Source organism: Symphalangus syndactylus, chromosome 7, assembly GCF_028878055.3.
Source record: "Symphalangus syndactylus isolate Jambi chromosome 7, NHGRI_mSymSyn1-v2.1_pri, whole genome shotgun sequence".
NCBI lineage: Eukaryota > Metazoa > Chordata > Mammalia > Primates > Hylobatidae > Symphalangus > Symphalangus syndactylus.
Window position 1 is genome coordinate 143,753,083 of NC_072429.2, and position 20,024 is coordinate 143,773,106.

General features: G+C 48.3%; 1 protein-coding gene and 1 pseudogene across 4 annotated transcripts; one reads left to right on the forward strand and one right to left on the reverse strand.

The window, feature by feature from the left end:
- Window positions 1-1,866: 1,866 nt before the first annotated feature.
- On the reverse strand, window positions 1,867-19,082 carry ZNF16 (zinc finger protein 16). Of its 4 annotated transcripts, none has more exons than XM_055287763.2 (4): window positions 18,995-19,078; window positions 16,107-16,175; window positions 14,327-14,531; window positions 1,867-4,074 (listed from the first exon to the last, which is right to left on the reverse strand). In XM_055287763.2, the coding sequence occupies exons 3-4, from the start codon at window positions 14,520-14,522 to the stop codon at window positions 2,222-2,224; spliced, it is 2,049 nt and encodes a 682-aa protein (XP_055143738.1). In that variant the 5' UTR covers window positions 14,523-14,531; window positions 16,107-16,175; window positions 18,995-19,078; the 3' UTR covers window positions 1,867-2,221. The 4 variants fall into 4 exon arrangements, with proteins under 4 accessions (XP_055143738.1, XP_063499843.1, XP_055143737.1 ...); XM_063643773.1 differs by lacking the exon at window positions 18,995-19,078 and adding an exon at window positions 18,393-18,759 and having other exon boundaries at window positions 16,107-16,251; XM_055287762.2 differs by lacking the exon at window positions 16,107-16,175 and having other exon boundaries at window positions 18,995-19,082.
- On the forward strand, window positions 17,886-19,240 carry LOC129485793 (uncharacterized; annotated as a pseudogene).
- The last annotated feature ends 784 nt before the right edge of the window (window positions 19,241-20,024 follow it).

A 20,024-nucleotide genomic window follows, 5' to 3' on the forward strand; every position in this document is an offset into this window, starting at 1 on the left:
GCAGAGCCGTGGGATTCCTAAGTAGTCAGCAGTTCTCTTGGCAGGGGAGCTCCATGGGATGATTCTGGATTCTTTCCTGGAAGCTCAGACTCCAGTCTATTTCATCAGCTCTCTTACTGCTTCTGTGAGATACTAATTTTCGGTTAATGTTAGTAATGCCTAGCAGAGATTGCCAAGGACTAGGTACAGTTTAAAATACTTTACATGGCCGGGCATGGCGGCTCACGCCTGTAATCCCAGCACTTTGTGAGGTCGAGGTGGGTGGATCACGAGGTCAAGAGATTGAGACCAGCCTGGCCAACATGGTGAAATCCTGTCTCTACTAAAAATACAAAAATTAGCTGGGCATGGTAGTGGGTGCCTGTAGTCCCAGCTACTTGGGAGGCTGAGGCAGGAGAATCGCTTGAACCCGGGAGGTGGAGGTTGCAATGAGCTGAGATCGCGCCATTGCACTCCAGCCTGGGTGACAGAGAGAAACTCTGTCTCAAAAAAATAAAATAAAAACTTTACATGTACCATTTCATTCAATCTTCACAAAACTCTTTTTTTTTTTTTTTTTTTTTTTTTTTTTTTTGAGACGGAGTCTCGCTCTGTCACCCAGGCTGGATGGAGTGCAGTGGCGCGATCTTGGCTCACTGCAAGCTCCGCCTCCCGGGTTCACGCCATTCTCCTGCCTCAGCCTCTCCAAGTAGCTGGGACTACAGGCGCCCGCCACCACGCCTGGCTAACTTTTTTTTTCTATTTTCAGTAGAGACGGGGTTTCACCGTGGTCTCGATCTCCTGACCTCGTGATCCGCCCGCCTCGGCCTCCCAAAGTGCTGGGATTACAAGCGTGAGTCACTGTGCCCGGCCAGTCTTCACAAAACTCTTAACTGCAGTAAGAACTCAGGTCAACACTTAGGTCTTGCATCTCTCCAGAGGGTGTACTGTGTGTTGGGGAGTGGTAAGAAGGATGGATGCTCTGTGGCTGTGGGAACTCTGCAGCAATCACCCACCTGCACACAGCCAACCACTCCACAGTACAGAATAGTCCCTTGGTCACAAAACACATTTCAACTCCTGCAAGAACTCTTGAGTCCCGAGAGGAAACTTAGGTCCCAGGGAGCATCCTAAGGCAGGGTCAGCAAACTTTCCTATCAAGGACCAGAAGTAAATACTTTGGCTTTGTGCGCCATATGGAATCTATCACAACTGCTCAATTCTGTGGTGCAAAAGCTGCCACAGCTATCTGTAAACAAATGGGCATAGCTGTATTACAACAAAACTTTTATCTACTAAAACAGGTCAGGGCTAGGTTTTCCATGAAACTGTGTCCTGACACCCCCAGACCTGCTGGCCAGCAGGGAGGGGCCTCTCAGCATCTGGACTTTCTCCTTGTTCAGGGAACAGGAGCACAGCTCTGAGAACTAGGGATGGGGGTGAGTGAGCTGGGCCCTCAAGGCAGGGCACTTACTAGGTGGAAAAAACAGCCTGGAAGCTCATGGGCATGAAAATGATGTGCATTGAGAGAGCTTCCTCTGTGGCCCAGAAACTAGAAGCTGGAACAGCCATGTGGAACTGTGCAGCAGCCCAGAACAGGATATTGGGGCCTAAGTCACAGCAGACCAGTGAGAGGAGAAAGCTGACCTCAAATTGCAGATCTGTATAAAGAAAAGTAGGGTGGCGGGGGAGCCTTGGGTTCAAGTTTTGGAACAGGAGGGACAAAGAAGGGCAGGGAATTGGTGGTGATGAGTAGGTACCACTTCTAGGGAAGATGACAGAGCAATTGGACCTGAAAAACTCTCGACTTACCTAAAATATCAATCACAGCCAGTGACAAAGAATTCACCCCACACAACTCATTAGCAATCAAAAAAGCTACTATGGTTATCTCAAACCAAACGTCACTTTACTTTTTTGGTAACTTTTGATTACAATAATAAACTCTATTCATGAATATGCAGCCTCCATAATCTTCTCCCTTGTAAAAAACGTACAGTCCGTTTGCAAGCTGTAAAAACAAGCCCAAACCTAAGACATCACAAGAGGCAAGAGCAGTGGCAGTGAGAAGGGAGCCTGTAAAGGATATTTCAAAGGAGGGAACCAGGCTATGTGGCCACTGGACATAGGTAGTGAGCTGAGTCCAGGCTTTTGGTCTGGGAAGTGGCAGAGGCTGAGACGTTGTCCAAAGAGGAGTTGGAGAGGAAACTACGCTCAGTTTCACTCCTGCCAGCCCAACAGGCTATTCCCTGGTGTGGATCAACTGGTGTTTGATCAACTTTGACCGCTGGCTGAAGGCTTTCCCACAAGCAGCACAGTCATAGGGCTTCACCCCAGTGTGAATCCTCTGGTGCTGGATGAGGACGGAACGCTGACTGAAGGCTTTCCCACACTCGCTGCATTTGTAGGGGCGCTCGCCAGTGTGGATTATCTGATGCTGAATGAGGTGTGAGCTCTGGCTGAAGCCCTTACCGCATTCAACGCAGGTGTAGGGTTTTTCCCCAGTGTGAACTTTCTGGTGGTGAATGAGATTTGAGCTTCGGTTGAAGGCTTTACCGCACTGATTACATTCATGGGGCTTCAGCCCATTATGAATCCTCTGATGCTGAATGAGGGTTGAGCTCTGGCTGAAGGTTTTTCCACATTCAGTACATTCATAGGGCTTCTCTCCAGTGTGGACTCGCTGGTGAAGGATGAGGTTGGAGCTGCGACCAAAGGTCTTCCCACACTCGTGGCACTCGTACGGCTTGTCGCCTGTGTGCACGCCCTGGTGCTGAATGAGGGCTGAGCTGTGGCTGAAGGCCTTCCCACAGACACTGCATCTGTACGGCTTCTCTCCCGTGTGGATGATCTGGTGCTTTCGGAGCACTGAGCTATAACTAAAGGCTTTTCCACATACATTACACACGTGAGGCTTTTCTCCAGTGTGAATTCTCCGATGCTGAATAAGGCTGGAGCTCTGACTAAATGCTTTCCCACAGTCGCTGCATTTATAGGGTTTCTCTCCAGTGTGAACCCTGTGGTGCTTAATGAGGTTGGAGACCCGACTGAAGGGCTTGCCACAATCATTACACTCGTAAGGCTTCTCTCCAGTGTGGACCCTCTTGTGCTTCCTCAGGTGTGCACTCTGGCTGAAGGCTTTCCCACACTCGCCACACTCAAAAGGCTTCTCTCCTGTGTGAGTCCTGTGGTGTTTGATGAGGTTTGAGCTTCGCCTGAAGGCCTTTCCACACTCACTGCACACATACGGCTTCTCCCCAGAGTGGATTCTTTGATGTTGGATGAGGTTTGAGCTCCGCCTAAAAGCCTTCCCGCATTCATTGCATTCATAGGGCTTCTCACTCATGTGAGATTTTTGGTGCTTTTTAAGGCTCGAGTTCTGGCTGAAGGCTTTTCCACATTCATTACACATATAAGGCCTCTCACTGCTGTGGTGACTCTGATGCCTAGAAAAGTCTGAGTGCCCTCGGAAGGCTTTCCCACATTCGCTGCACTGGTAGGCTTTCTCACTCATATGAGGTCGATGACAGTTTTTAAGAACTGAGTTCTGGCTGAAGGTTTTCCCACAATCATCACACATAAAGGAAGCCTCCCCAGTATGGACTATTTGACACTGAATAAGGTCAGGATTTCCTTGGAAGGTTTTCCCACACTCATTACATATGAGTGGACTTTCAGCTGTGGGAACCCCCTCATGACCAGTTAGGTCCACGCTGTGCTGGAAACTCTGGCCACCCATGTCACGTGGATGTGGCCTCTCTTCTGTGGGGATTTCCTGACATGCTATCAGGTTTGGGCTCAGACTGAAGTGACTGTCAAAACCATTACAGTCCAGATCTTTCCCCCCAAAGGGGCCCCTAAGGAGCCCCATGGCCTCTGGTGTGAAGTCCCCCTCCTGGGAGAGGGACTGTGGCAGCCTCCTGCCTTCAGGGACTCCCCAGTCTCTTTCTGATACATCATCACACAGATCTCCAAGCTCAGGTACCTGGGAAACATCACCAGCATAGTTTTCTGATATTTCTGACTGTGATTCCAAATCTTCATGAATGTCTTCCTTGTGAAGAAACTCCTTGTCTTCAGTCCTGGTGTCACAATCTGAAACAACAAATAGAATATCTCTTGGAAGGCAGTGCTGCAGCAGGAGCAGGAACATAGACAGTCACAGTTGCACCCACTAACTGTGGAGGAGGCAAGGGGAGCAGGGGACCCTCTGGGGTATCAGGGAGGGGTGGGAGGAGCGCTGGGTGACAAGGCTCATGGGGCTGCAGATGAGTGAGAGCTCTTGATGGCCACTGACCTCCCCTCCCCAGGACTCCGCATCTCAGCAAACGTTACTGCAGTCTGCCTTCTGGCTCAGACCAAAATCCTGGGTGTCCCTTGACTCCCCTCTTCCTTGACACCCACACCAAACCACTGGCAAGTCCAGTTGGCGCTACCTCGGAGTGCAGCCCAAATCCAGGTGCTTCTCACCTCTCCCACCTGTACCAGAAAAACATCTCACACCACTCCTTACACTGTTACATATTTTACCCTTTTTTCTCTCCAGGTGTGAGCCTTACCAGCCTATCTCCAGTTCTGTCAGTGCACACAAATGGCACCGAGCTTGGTCTCAGGAGTCACTAGTGTGGAGAGAGAACCCATTGTACACAGAGAAGAAACCCAGCTGGCTCTCAGGGCCTGGCAAGTTGAGTTGCATGGAGGCATCATTCAACCACTTCTATGTGGCAGGGACCTGTGTGGAATGTCAGATTCCATCCTGTTCAACAGAGGACCCTTTAGAGACTGCTGTGTCCTGTCAAAGCCACCTGTACCTCCCAAAACCCACAATTCTGACTGGTGTTTGCTGATGACTTCTGGCCTAGTAACAATGTGTGTCATCTTTCTGCAGACAGAAATGCACACAAAGCTCCATGCCTGCCAGAAAAGGCTTCAGCATCTCCCTCTCCCCTTTTCACATCTGCAGAACAAAGAAACCCTCATGTCCCTGTGTCTCTTACTCAAGTGAAGATGTTGAGAGTCTCTCATTCAAACTGACATCCCAGGCCACCCTGCCACCTGGATGCTGAGGAGCCTCCCTGGCCCCCAACCTCCCCTCCTGCCCACAGCCTGGTGACATCAGACCTAGCACCATCATCTACTCAAACATCCTCAGTGCCTCCTGGGCCTGTGTAGCCCAGGCCCTCCTAGACCCCACCTCTACCTCTGCTCTTGCTATACTCAGCAGGGCAGATGTGTCCACCTTTGGGTCTGCCTTGCCCGGAGCACTCTCCACATGGCCCTCGTGCTACCTGCTTCCCTTGCACAGGCCTTGCTGGAGAGCCCTTTCCTGATCATAAATGCCAGCACCCCACCTACTTTCCTTGTGCCCGCCCTGGCTGTCACCCACAGCCTGGATCACTCCCTGACATAGGACTGCATCCCGCAAAGTGGAAGACCTCTGGTCTAGCTGTAGTCGGTAGTGCTGAGTGGGTGTGAAGGATGCCCCTCCAATGCCCCTCCCACCTTGCGGCATCCACTCTGCTCCCTCCCTGCCTCTCCCTGTCTGGGACTTCCAGAATCTGCCATAACAGCATTCCATTTCCACCTCCAGTCTGGAATTGTCTGCTCCCAAGGAGCTATGATGTCAATGTAGATCCAATCCAGCCTGGCCCTCACCATGACCCTCCTGGGACTTGCCCCTCTGCCCACTGCACCCACGTGTCTCTTGGTGACACTTCATGTTAGGTCACTTGACACCTGTGGTGCAGACACATCGTGCTGTACCGCTTTCAGCCAGAACAACCTCTTGCAGCTCCCTGCTTGCTGGAGTCTGGGATCAGGCCTCTCCTCTCCTACAGAGCTGCCCTACGTGCCAGCACACAGATGTGAGTGCCTTTCTTTACCACCCTGCTGCCCTTTGGCAGGCCTGCTGTTATACACTCCACATGGGCTGCAGGGGCTTCCCCAATGTCCCCCACAAGTTTCAGCTCTCTACGTCAGAAGCCCCAGCCCTGGATCCAGGGGGTGTCTGGGAAACATGGCATCTACATGCTGCTGGGCTCCCAGGAGCAAGGAGGAATGGGGGCTGCTGGGACAGGTGAGGTCTGGACAGAAGTCTTCGGCCCTGACAAGGATGTCCTGGGACTCGCTGTCCCCCATCCTCTGCCCCTGCCAACACCCTGACTTGGGCAACCCTTGCCCTCTTCTGGCTGTGTGAAGTGACCCAGGGAAGGATGAAGAAGGCTGTGGCAACAACACAGACAGGAGTCAGGAAGGCACTTCTGTGAAGGGTCAGAGAGGAGCTGTGTTACGTGTTATGGCGGTATGATCTCTGTCATATGGTCTTCTTGGTTGTTTTTAAAACCCTTAAAAAACACCTCAAAACCATTCTTAGCTTGCAGGACATAAAAACCAGCCCACTAGCTGGATTTGGTGGCCTCTGGCCGAGATGAGATGTCACTGGTGTGGATGAGGAGATGGCGACCATGAGGAATGGGTTGTCTGGCCCGAGCCACTGTTCAGATAGATCAAAATCTTTTATTGAGACAGGAACTAAAGGTGAATTCTGTAGGAGAGAATGGTGAGAGATCACTTTTTGGACTGACTAAATTCAATGTAATTCTTTTCTGTAATGTAGGAACTGTGGGAAAAAAATGAGTTCCTCTATAGAAAGAAAATACAAAATAAAAAATTTTATTTTCCTTTAAGAATTTCTTTTTTAAGACAGAGTTTGGCTCTTATAGTCCAGGGTTGAGTGCAATGGTGCCATCTCAGGTCACCGCAACCTCTGCCTCCTGGGTTCAGGCAATTCTCCTGCCTCAGCCTCCCAAGTAGCTGGGATTACAGGGATGCGCCACCATGCCCAGCTAAATTTTGTTGTATTTTTAGTAGAGACAGGGTTTCTCCATGTTGGTCAGGCTGGTCTCGAACTCCTGACCTCAGCTGATCCACCCCCCTTGGCCTCCCAGACTGCTGGGATTACAGGCATGAGCGATCATGCCCGGCCAAAGAAAATGTTTTTAAAAAGTCAGTAAAATTTGGGCTTAAAGGTGAAGAAAAAGATTTGAAAGCAAATACTGTTGCTTGCACTGTACTCTGACACCCAATTGGAAAAAAGGACAAGGGCTCTGAACCCTTCCAGAACAAAACACACCTTTGTGAAGAGGAAACATCTTTATGATTAAAGACTTTTACGATGAGTGACCTCCAGGTTTGTGGAACAGCTTGGATAATTACCCAAGTCATAAACCATGCTTGTGTGAATGCTGAGTGTGGCTGTGATGCATCAGTGGTTGCACCATGACCTCCCTCAGTGCCTCGGCTGGGCTGTGTGTTGAACAGACCCCAGACGCACCTCACACTCAGATGGGGCGCTCCTTACTTCTTCATCTCCTACAGCAAGTTGTTTTCATTTGATTTAGAAATTTACTGAGGTGAAATTAACATAACATAGAATCATTCTAAAACGAACAGCGGCATTTAGTACATCTATAATGTTATGCGACTACTACCTCTATTTTCAAAACATTCCCATCACTCCAAAGTAAAACCTCTTACCCATTAAGCAGTTTATCCCCATCTTCCTCTCCCTCCAGGCCCTGGCAACCACTAATCTGTATTCTTTCTCTACGAATTTACCTATTCTGGATATTTCATACAAATGGAATTACATAGTATGTGACCTTTTGTGTCTGGCTTCTTTCACTTGGCAGGTTTTGGAGGTTCATCCGTGTGTAGCATGTACAGAGCTTCCTTTTCATGGCTAAATTATACTCATTTGTATGTAGACACCACAATTAATCATTCATCCATTGACAGACATTTGGGCTGTTTGTACCTTCTGGCTATCATGAATACTACTGCTGTGAACGTGATATACACGTACTTGTTTGAGTACGTGTCTTCAATTATTTTGAGTATATATCTAGGAGTAGTACTATGTTCAAACTTTTGAGGAACCACCAAATTATTTTTCAGAGTAGTTGTGCCATTTTACATTCCGGCCAGTGATGTATGAGGATACCAATTTCTCCACATCCTCTTTTATCTTTTGGTTTTTTGATTATAGACATCCTAATGAATGTGAAATAGTAATCTCATTATGGTTTTGATCTGCGTTTCTCTAATGACTAATGATGTTAAGCATCGTTTCTTTTGCTTGTTAGCCATTCATATGTTTTCTTTGGAGAAACATTTATTCAAGTTCTTTGCCCTTTATTTATTTATTTATGAGACGGAGTCTTGCTCTGTCACCCAGGCTGGAGTGCAGTGGCATGATCTTGGCTCACTGCAACCTCCACTTCCTGAGTACCTGGGATTACAGGTGCATGCCACTACTCCCAGCTAGGTTTTGTATTTTTAGTAGAGACAGGGTTTCACTATGTTGGCCAGGATGGTCTTGAACTCCTGACCTCAAGTGATCTGCCCGCCTCGGCCTCCCAAAGTGCTGGGAATACAGGTGTGAGCCACCATTCCCAGCCCTTTGCCCGTTTTTAAATTTGGTTGCTTGTGTTTTGTTGTTGAGAAGACTTCTTTACATATTCTACATACTACACCCTTATCAAAAATATGATTTGCAGATTTCCTCCCAATCTACAGGATGCTTTTTTCTCTTTCTTTTTTTTGAGACAGATTCTTGCACTGTCACCCAGGCTGGAGTACACTGGTGCGATCTTGGCTCACTGCAACCTCTGCCTTCTGGGTTCAAGTGAAAGCCTCCAGAGTAGCTGGAACTACAGGTGCATGCCACCATGCCCAGCTAATTTTTGTATTTTTAGTAGAGACGGGGTTTCGCCATATTGGCCAGGCTGGTCTCAAACTCCTGACATCAGGTGATCTGCCTGCCTTAGCCTCCCAAAGTGCTGGGATAACAGGCTGAGCCACCACACTCAGCTTGTTTTCACTTTCTTGATAATATATTTTGATATTCAAGTTTTAAATTTTGATGAAGTCCAATTTATTTATTTTTTTTCTTTTGTTGCTCATGCTTTGGTGCCATATCTAGGAATCCATTGCCAAATCCAAGATTGGGAAGATTTACCCCTACACTTTCTTCTAAGAATTTTAGAGTTGTTAGCTCTTATATTTAGGTTGTTGATCTATTTGGAGTTAATTTTTGTATATGGCATAAGGTAGGGGTTCAACTTCACTCATTTTTTGAGACAGGGTCTTGCTTAGCTGTTCAAGCTGGAGTGCAGTGGTGATCAGAGCTGACTGTAGCCTTGAGCTGTTGGGCTAAAGTGATCCTCCTGCCTCAGCACCACTGGAGTAGGCACCACCACACCTGGCTATTTTTTTGTATTTTTTTTTGTAGAGGCAGAGTCTTGCTATGTTGCCCAGGCTGGTCTCAAACTTCTGGCCTCAAGCGATCCTCTCACCTTGGACTCCCAAAGTCCTGGGATTACAGGCATGAGCCACCACATCCGGCCCCAACATCATTCTTTTACATTTGGATATCTACTTGTCCCAGCACCATTTGCAGAAGGGCTATCTTTTCTCATTGATTGAAAGGTCTTGGTACCCTTGTTGAAAATCCACCTGCCACATATGTGTGGGTTTATTTCTGGACTTTCAATTTGATTCCACTAGTCTGTATGTCTTTGTGCCAGTACCACATTGTTTTGATTACTGCAGCTTTGTAGCAAGTTTTGAAAGTGGCAAGTCTAAGTCCTCTGACTTTGTTATTTTTCATGACTGTTTTGGCTACCCAGGGCTCTTTGTAACTTCATATGAATTTGAGGATCATCTTTTGTTTCTGCAAAAAAAAGGCCATTGTAATTTTGACAGGAATTGCATTGAATCTGTAGAACACTCTAGGTAGTTTTGACGATTAATATTGTCTTCCAATTCATGAACACATGATGCCTTTTATTTATTTGTGATTTCTTTAATTCCTTTCCGCAATGTTTTGCAGTTTTCAGTGAACAAGTCTTAAATCTCCTTGGTCAAATTTAGTCCTAGGTTTTAATTTTTCCTATTGATGCTATTGTATATGGAATTCCTTCCTTCATTTCCTTTTCACACTGTTCATGGCTGGTATACAGAAACAACTGATTTTGTGAGTTGGTCAGTTGCTGCGACTTTGCTGGATTTGCTTATTAGCTCTAGTAGCTTTTTTGTGGGTTCTTTTGGATTTCATATACACGGAGTCACATCTTACGGAAAAAGAATTTAACTTCATTTCCCAACTGGATGTCTTTTATTTCTTTTTCTTGACTAACTGTTCTGGTTAGAACGTGCAATACAAGGCTGCATAGTGGCATGTTTGTCTTGTTCCCAACCTTAGGGCAAAAGTTTTGTTCTTCACTACTGTGTATGATGTCAGCTTGAGGGTTTTCACAAATGCCCTTTATCATGTTGAGGAGGTCCCCTTCCATTACAAGTTTTATGAATGCTTTTTTTCTTTAATTGTGAAAGTGTTAGATTTTGTCAAATGTCTTAGTTGCATAAATTGAGATGATCATAGTTTTTCTCCTTCATTCTATTAATGTGATGAATTACAACACTAGGTTTTCTTATGTTGAACCACCCTTATATCCTGGGTTAAATCCCACTTGGTCATATCTAGGCTCACTGCAAGCTCCGCCTTCTGGGTTCACGCCATTCTCCTGCCTCAGCCTCCCGAGTAGCTGGGACTACAGGTGCCCACCACCATGCCCGGCTAATTTTTTTGTATTTTTAGTAGAGACGGGGTTTTACTGTGTTAGCCAGGATGGTCTCGATCTCCTGACCTCGTGATCTGCCCTCCTTGGCCTCCCAAAGTGCTGGGATTACAGGCATGAGCCACCGTGCCCGGCCCATTTTTAAGATTTTTTTTTGAGGTGGAGTTTTGCTCTGTCACCCAGGCTGGAGTGCAGTGGCACAATCTCATACCTGTGCCTGAGTTCAACCTCTGCCTCCTGGGTTCAAGCGATTCTCCTGCCTAGCCTCCTGAGTAGCTGGGATTACAGGTGCCCACAACCACGCCTGGCTAATTTTTGTATTTTTAGTAACAACGAGGTTTCGCCATGTTGGCCAGGTTGGTCTCAAACTCCTGACCTCAGGTGATCCGCCTGCCTTGGCCTCCCAAAGTGCTGCGAATACAGGTGTGAGCCACTGTGTCAAGCCCATTTTTAAGATATTTTCTTAGTGATTACCATGATGATTGCAATGAACATTCTAATATCCTAAAACAATTTATACCAGTTTAACCTCAGTAACATACAAAATCTTTGCTTCTCTACAGATGTTACCCCCTTTATGTTGTTGTCATCACAGATTACATCTTTATACATAATGGGGTAAAAAACATAGACTTATAATGCAGATCTTTTATGCATTTGTCCTTTAAATCACTTAGGAAATATGTAATGGCAAAAACCACAATTAATTTTGCACCAACCTAATACAAAGTGTACTTAGAAACCAAAATACAGGGATACTAACTTTTATACTTACCTATGTCGTTACGTTTACTGGAGGTCTTTATTTTTGTATGGCTTTGAGTCCCTGTCTAGTGTTCTTTCATTTCAACCTTTAGAACTCCCTTTAAAAGCATTTCTTGTGGGGCAGTCTATTTGTAACAAGCTTCCTCAGCTTTTATCTTTCTGGATATGTTTTAGTTTCTCCTTCATTTTGAAGAATAATTTTGCCAGATAACAGAATTCTTAGTTGACAGGTTTTTTTTCCCCCTCTTAGCAGTTTAACTAAGCTGTCCCACTGCCTTCCAACCTCCATGGGTTCTGATGAAAAACTGGCTAGAAATCTTACCCAGAACCCCTTGTTCAGGGATAGGTCTCCTCTCTTGCTGCTTTCAAGATTCCTTGTATTTCAACAATTTGATGACAAAGAGACCTGGTGTGGATCACTTTAAACAGACTCTACTCAGTTTGTTGAACTGCTTGCATGTGTAGACATGTCTTTCATCACATCTGGGATACTCTCAGGCATTATTTCTTCAAATATTTTTTCCATCCCCTTCTCTACTCTTTTCCTTCTTGAACATCCCTACTATGAATGTTGGTCTACTTGATGGTGTCTCATGGTCCATTAAGTTCACTTTTCTTCTTTTTTTTGAGATGGAGTCTCACTCCGTCAACTAGGCTGGAGTACAGTGGCACAATTTCGGCTCAATGCAACCTCCACCTCCCCGGTTGAAGCAATTCTCCTGCCTCAGCCTCCAGAGTAGCTGGGACTACAGGCATGCACTACCACACCCAGCTGATTTTTGTATTTTCAGTAGAGACAGGGTTTCACCATGTTGGCCAAGATGCTCTTGATCTCCTGACCTCAAGTGACCTGCTTGCCTTGGCCTCCCAAAGTGCTGGGATGACAGGCGTGAGCCACCACGCCCAGCCATTAAGTTCACTTTTCTTAGATCTTTTTTCTCCTCAGACTGAATGATTTCAATTGTCCTATCTTCAAGTTTGCCGATTTTTCTGCCTGCTCAAATCTGCTGAAACCCTCTAGCAAAATTTCCACTTCATTTTTTAGTTCCAGACTTTCTATGTTTCTTTTACGATTTGTACTTCTTATTGATATTTTCATTTTGTTCACACATCATTTTCCGGGTTCTTTTAGTTCTCTATGGTTTCTTTTTTCTTTCTTGAGGCGGAGTCTTGCTCTGTCACCCAGGCTGGAGTGCAGTGGTGTGATCTCAGCTCACTGCATGCTCTGCCTCCCAGGTTCATGCCATTCTCCTGCCTCAGGCTCCAGAGTAGCTGGGACTACAGACGCCCGCCACCACGCCTGGCTAATTTTTTGTATTTTTAGTAGAGATGGGGTTTCATCATGTTAGCCAGGATGGTCACGATCTCCTGACCTCATGATCCGCCTGCCTTGGCCTCCCAAAGTGCTGGGATTACAGGCACGAGCCACCACGCCTGGCCTAGTTCTCTATGGTTTCTCTCACCTCTCTGAGCATATTTGAGGCAGCTGATTTAAAGTTTTTGTCTACTTAAGTCCAATGTCTGTGCTTTCTCCAGCACACTTTCTGTCAGTTTACTTTTTTCCTTCGAATGGGACATATTTTCTTGCTTCGTTATATGCTTCATGATTTTTGCTTTGTTAAAAACTGCACAACTGAATATTAAAATGTGGTATCCCCCCCGCCCAGGCTTTGCTGTTTTTGATTGTTGAATACTAGAGTCACATGTTCATTTAGTGACTTTTCCAAACTATTTTTCCAAAGACTATTCTTTGTCGAGTACACTGAAGTCTTTTTCTTTAGCTTGTGTTCAACTAGTGTTTTGACAGAGATTTCTTTGAATATCAAGAGAAAAATAAAAACAAAACACTTCTCTCAGTCTTTGTGGATTGACTTTGTGTTGGGTACTTTTTAAACACTGTTTACAACTCTTTCTGAGTTGACTGCCTTCAGTGAGCCTAGAGATTAGCCAGAGTTTTCGAGAAAGCTTATGGTTTTAACAGGTCTTTTCTGAGCACACATCCAGTCCTGGGCATGCATGTGACTTCCTGGAGTCCCCAAAATATACAGGTGCTTTTTTTTTTTTTCAAATTTATTATTTTTTTTCTGAGACAGAGCCTCACTCCAATTGCCCAGGCTAGAGTGCAGTGGCATGATCTTAGCTCACTGCGACCCCCGCCTACCAGGTTCAAGCAATTCTTGTGCTTCAGCCTCCCAAGTAGCTGGGATTACAGGTATGTGCCACCACACCTGGCTAATTTTTGTACTTTTAGTAGAGACAGGGTTTTACCGTGTTGGCCATGCTGGTCTCAAACTCCTGGCCTCAAGCAATCTGCCCGCCTCGGCCTCTCAGAGTGCTGGGATTATAGGTGAGAGTCATCACACCCAGCCTTTCTTAATTTTTTAGTAGAGATAGGGTCCTGCCATGCTATACTGCCTGGTCCTGAACGCCTGGCCTCATACAATCCTCCTGCCTTGGCCTCTCAAAGTGCGCAGATTATAGGTGTGAGCCACCACACCCAGTCCAAGGGTGCTTTTGAATGCCTTTATTTCCCCACAAGAAACTCCTCAGCTTTTCTTCCTAGGCTTTAGATGGCCAACTGTATGGGTAACCATAGTACAAAGGCCTGGACCAGAGTAGAGTCCTGAGGGGAGGGGGCTGCCACTAGCCTGGTTGTTGAATTGGGAAGGAGTCAGGAGTATAGGGCAAATCAAAGGACCCTGGTGGCCATCATGTCATACCTCTTTATGTCAAGTGGTGAAATCACAGTTCTGCTCAAGGTGCCAGGGGCCAGGCCAGGTCAACTTCCTTGCTGACATCCAGCCTTGGCTCCTTGAGTCAGAGTACCCCCCTCACCCTCCCCACCTGTGATGACACAGATGCCTCCTAGGGGTAAGCACAGGGTTCCTTGGACATCACTTCCCCAGAATAAGGGCACCAGTGGAGAACTGTTCTTAAAGTACCTGGCTGCTGATAGTGAGGGCAGATGGCTTCCAGCTCAGTATCACTACAGCAGGGGGTACCACAGGCTGCAGATCCAGGGTGGGTCACAGCAGGAGCATCACTCACATGGGCCTGGGCTGCAGGGGTCCAAGGGGATGGTCCTGGAGCTGAGAGCTCCATCTCTGCCACCTCACGGCGAGTTCTGAGGCTGGGCATGACTAGGACCTGAAGACCGTCAAGAACACAGGTGAGTATACAGAACACAGGTGAGTATACAGACAGGCTAGCTCTAGGGATTCACCCTCCCATCAGGCCAGGGTCTTTTCCTCCACCCTTGCGGCCCAAGACCTGAAGAGGGCCCAGTGCTGCTAGGTCTCAGGAGCTGATGCTATGTTCCCTGATCTTGGACCCAAAAAGAGGGAGTCAGCCATGCAGACACAGACTCACAAGCCAGGGCCACAGGTACAAAGGGGCAAGATGATGACCCTAAGGAAAAGTGGGGTCACTGTGCCCAGGCCTGCCATGCTAGGAGGGCAGCCCCCACAGGGTCTGTGTCCTGCTGTGGAGCTTGTGTACTGCTGTGGGCCTGTGTCCTGCTGTGGGCCTGTACCCTGCTGTGGGCCTGTGTCCTGCTGTGGGCCTGTGTACTGCTGCGGGGCTGTGTCCTGCTGTGGGGCTGTGTCCTGCTGTGGGCCTATGTCCTTCCTGCTGTGGGGCTGTGTCCTGCTGTTGGGGCTGTGTCCTGCAGTTGGGCCTGTGTCTTGCTGTGGGGCTGTGTCCTGCTGTGGTCCTGTACCCTGCTGTGGGCCTGTGTCCTGCTGTGGGCCTGTACCCTGCTGTGGGCCTGTGTCCTGCTGTGCCTGTGTCCTGCTGTGGGGCTGTGTCTTGCTGTGGGCCTGTGTCCTGCTGTTGGGCCTGTGTCCTGCTGTGGGGTTGTGTCCTGCTGTGGGGCTGTGTCCTGCTGTGTGGCTGTGTCCTGCTGTGCCTGTGTCCTGCTGTGGGGCTGTGTCCGGCTGTGGGACTGTGTCTTGCTGTGGGGCTGTGTCCTGCTGTGGGCCTGTGTCCTGCTGTGCCTGTGTCCTGCTGTGGGGCTGTGTCCTGCTGTGGGCCTGTGTCCTGCTGTGGGCCTGTATCCTTCTGTAGGCCTGTGTCCTGCTGTGGGCCTGTGTCCTGCTGTGGGCCTGTACCCTGCTGTGGGCCATACCCTGCTGTGGGCCTGTATCCTGCTGTGGCCACTCTTCTCACTCTTTGTTGCTGACATTCACAATGCTCTGAAGCTGGGCATACCAGACCCACCTAGAGTGGGAGAACAGCAGCTCCAAAGGGTGAGCAGCCAGGGGCAGCCTGTGCTGCAGCCCCACATATCATCATTATGTGTCAACGCCTACCAATCCTAGTGGTCAATTCTGAGTTGCACCATCCTGGCAGCATCCACAGCAGGTGTTCCCATCTTTACTTGCCTGGGACGTTCTCCCACTGCACCAGCTACTCCCTCCTAGCCTCTCATTCCCCATTTCATATTGGCATCCCAGTGTGTACTTCTGCACTGCCACTAACTTCCTTGGTGATTATGTCCAGTCTTGAGGCATCAATACCCTTGTTAAGACTCACAAACTTGGGCTCGTCTCCAGTCCTAACTACTCCCTGTGAGCAGGAGAGAGGACACTCCCATGTGGAGGCATGATGAGTTCCTCACATGTACCACGTTACTGATTCCCGCTACCCCCTCACTGTGTAAATGCATCATACCCTGCCCGGGTGCCCACTGGGAGCACTGACATACCTCAGCCCTTCACTCACATTGTACTGACACTGACTCTTCTGTCCTTCATGAGCACCAGCTGAGAATGAGGGTGTGGTCGAGGGGATCTGCAAAGGTGATGTGAGGAAAGGTGGCAGAAGGATGGTGCAGGGAGTCAAGATGATGGTAGGTGTCACCCGTAGGCTATGTGGGGAAGAAAGAAGGGCTGGGTGGTACTCCTGGACTCAGATCACTATCAAGGAAGAATGCACAACTAGTGGTCTGGGTGAAAAGGTCAGAGGACAAGTGTAGGGAAAAGCTAGAGGGAGAAGGCAAGGAGATATGAACAGAGCTCACAGGAATGGTCAGTATGGACCAATGATAAGGGGCCTTGGCTGTCAGATGAAGGTGAAGCACTGGCCACATTTCTGTGTCAGGAGAGACAAAACTAATATCTCAAGATTAACTTGGCAGGGTGCTCAGAGGAATGGTGGGGGATGAGATTCTAAGCAGGTACAGCACTAAGGTGCCTACCATGTGGCAGCAGAAATGGAGGAGATATGGGGGATGGGGATGACAAGGCCCTCAGTGACTGCATCTGCCTGCCCTTACAGTGCAGGTGCCGTTTCCTCGAGGGAAACCTCTCCCCATCCAAGGGGTGCTGTAATAATCTGCAATATTTATTTAGTTCATTTTATTTAAAAATACTTTAAATTCTCATTGTTTCTGAATAGGGGCACAGTCACCTCAAAATTTAAAAGGTAAGAAGGATTTATGGTGAAAATTCCCCAAACATCCACTCAGTTTCCCTTGTTTCTAGTGTACCATTCCAGATTAATCTACGTTTACACAGCAAATATATAAACATACGTTTGCCTTTTAATGACAAATTACACCCAACTATGCTATGGTTTCACACCTTATTTTTCTCACTTCATTATGTGTGGGATCTTGCTTACCAGGACACAGAATAAATGCCCCCTCCCCCCCAGGTCCATATCCTAATCTCTGGTACTTGTGCTTATGTTACACTACATACCAAAGGGACTTTGCAGAGGGAATTAAGGTTATGGACGTGAATTACCCTGGTGGACCCAATGTAATCAAATGAGCCCTTAAAAGCCTGAGAAGGATCTGAGGGCCACGTGGAAGGACCTCGGAGAGCTAAGGGCCACTCAGGCTGGCAGCCAGCACTTCTGAGGACCAACCCCAAGAAAAACAGGTTCGGCCAATAGCCTGAACAAGCTTGGAAGTGGAATCTCCTGGCTAAAGGCTAAGCCAGCTCTTCAGGAGTCAGACAACTGGAAGAGCCAGCCACCACCCTCCCACAGCAAGCAGCCACAGGATGCGCCCTGGCCGATCCCTCAGCACCTTCCCCCTTGGGGGAGAACTGGCCGAAACTCTCCTCCCTTCCCAGAGTACCTCCTCCACATGCAGAGCGACTCCACTACTGACTGGGCCTCCCAGGCAGGACATCTGAGACCGAGCGAAACCCCCCTTCTCCCCCAGCTCTGCTCTGTGCATCTCCAACTTCACATCGAACACCAGGAACCATGAACCCACCCTGTCTCCCACGTGCCGGGAACCACCCCATCGCGCTGCTGCCCGGTGTAGGGAAAAGAAAGAGAGATCAGACTGTTACTGTGTCTGTGTAGAAAGGGAAGACATAAGAAATTCCATTTTGACCTGTACCTTGAACAATTGCTTTGCTGAGATGCTGTTAATTTGTAACTTTGCCCCAGCCACTTTGCCACAACTTTGAGCTCACAAAAACATGTGTTGTATGGAATCAATGTTTAAGGGATCTAGGGCTGTGCAGGATGTGTCTTGTTAATAAAATGTTTACAAGCAGTATACTTGGTAAAAGTCATCGCCATTCTCTAGTTTCAATAAACCAGGGGCACAATGCACTGCGATAAGCCGCAGGGACCTCTGCCTTGGAAAGCGGGGTATTGTCCAAGGTTTCTCCCCATGTGATAGTCTGAAACATGGCCTTGTAGGATGAGAAAGACCTGACCATCCCCCAGCCCGACACCCGTAAACGGTCTGTGCTGAGGTGGATTAGTAAAAGAGGAAAGCCTCTTGCAGTTGAGACAGAGGAAGGTCACTGTCTCCTGCCTGCCCCTGGGAACTGAATGTCTCGGTATAAAACCCGGTTGTACATTTGTTCAACTCTGAGATAGGAGAAAAACCGCCCTATGGTGGGAGGTGAGACATGTCTGCAGCAATGCTGCCTTGTTATTCTTTACTCCACCGAGATGTTTGGGCGGAAACATAAATCTGGCCTACGTGCACATCCAGGCATAGCACCTCCCCTTAAACATGACACAGATTCTTTTGCTCACCTGTTTTTTTTGCTGACCTTCTCCCTATTATCACCCTGCTCTCCTACCGCAATCCTCTTGCTGAGATAATGAAAATAATAATCAATAAAAACTGAGGGAACTCAGAGACCGCTGCTGGTGCCGGTCCTTGGTATGTTGAGTGCCGGTCTCCTGGGCCCACTGTTGTTTCTCTGTACTTTGTCTCTGTGTCTTATTTCTTTTCTCAGTCTCTCATCCCACCTGACGAGATATCCTACAGGTGTGGAGGGGCAGGCCACCCCTTCACTCCATCGCTCCGCCTGAGCTCGAATGGTGGCATCGACACGCGGGAATGCCACCAGCCTGCAGGCGGAGTCCTGGCTTGGCCCCTCGCGGTGACCTTACCCCGGGCTTTCCCAGGAGACCCCCTCCCGGAGGCAGCCCCCAGAGGCTCTGACCTCCAGCCCCCGCCTCCTCCCCCCCTGGCGCTCCCACAACCCCCAGCGCGGCTCCGTCCCCGCCCGGGGTCGCCATCTCTCTGCCCGCCCCGCCTGAGCCCTGAGAGGCCCCTGGGCCCCCCAACCACAGGGGCATCAGGGACAACCGGACACGGGGTCTGCGGCGTGGAGCTTCGCGGAACTAACCTCAACCGGTCGCGCTTGGAAGGGAGGCAGCACCGCGGCATGAAGGCTTCTCAGCCAACGCCGGCTGACCCCCGGAAGTCCCGCCCCGAATTCCGGCCCGCCGCTCGTTCTGTCTGGGACAGCGTAGCCTCTCTAGACGGCGGGAGGCCGGGGCGACTCTGTGGTTCAGCCCCAGACCTGGTCCCGCTAACCCTGAGGCCAGGGACGCTTCTGTTCCCCGTTTTTCAGAGTGGACCCCTGCACTGAACAAGGCAGCAACTGAAGAAAAGGGGACACTATCAGAAATGCAGAGATAATGAGACATACTGTTGTAGTGGGAGATTTTAATACACAGGCCCTCAGAATCGGAACAGATTGTAGTTTGATAAAAATATAAGGATACGTTTTTTGGAAGAACTGAATCATTCAATCAGTAAGTGATTAGATAGATAGATGGAAGAATTCAAATTCCTTCAGTAGATAATATGTTTTCGTGAGATTGCGCATGGATCATTTGTAATACAAAAATGAATTGTACACTTGGACGTAAAGAATACAAATAAGGCTGGGTGCGGTGGCCCACGCCTGTAATTCCAGCACTTGGGAGGCCGAGGCGGGCGGATGGCTTGAGGCCAGGCGTTTGAGACCAGCCTGGGCAATATAGGGAGACTCCATCTCTACAAAAAATACAAAAGTTAGCCAGGTGTGATGGTGTGTGCCTGTAGTCCCAGCTACTCAGGAGGCTGAGGTGGGCGGATTGCTCGAGCCGGGGAATGTGCGGCTGCAGTGAGCCAGGATCACACCATTGCACCGATGAGAGAGTGAGACTCTGTTTCAAAAAAAAGAAACAAACAACAACCACCAAAAAACCCCCACAAATATTTTAATGTTCATTTTGCAGGCAGATTAAACTATCAAAATCAGGAATACATAATAAAAAATACGTGACAAATTCTATTGGAATTTAAGAAACACTGTCTAGATAACCCCCTTTTATTTTTTTGAAGTTCAGGCTGAGGTGCTCTCAGTTGGAGATGAGGAACTTATTGGA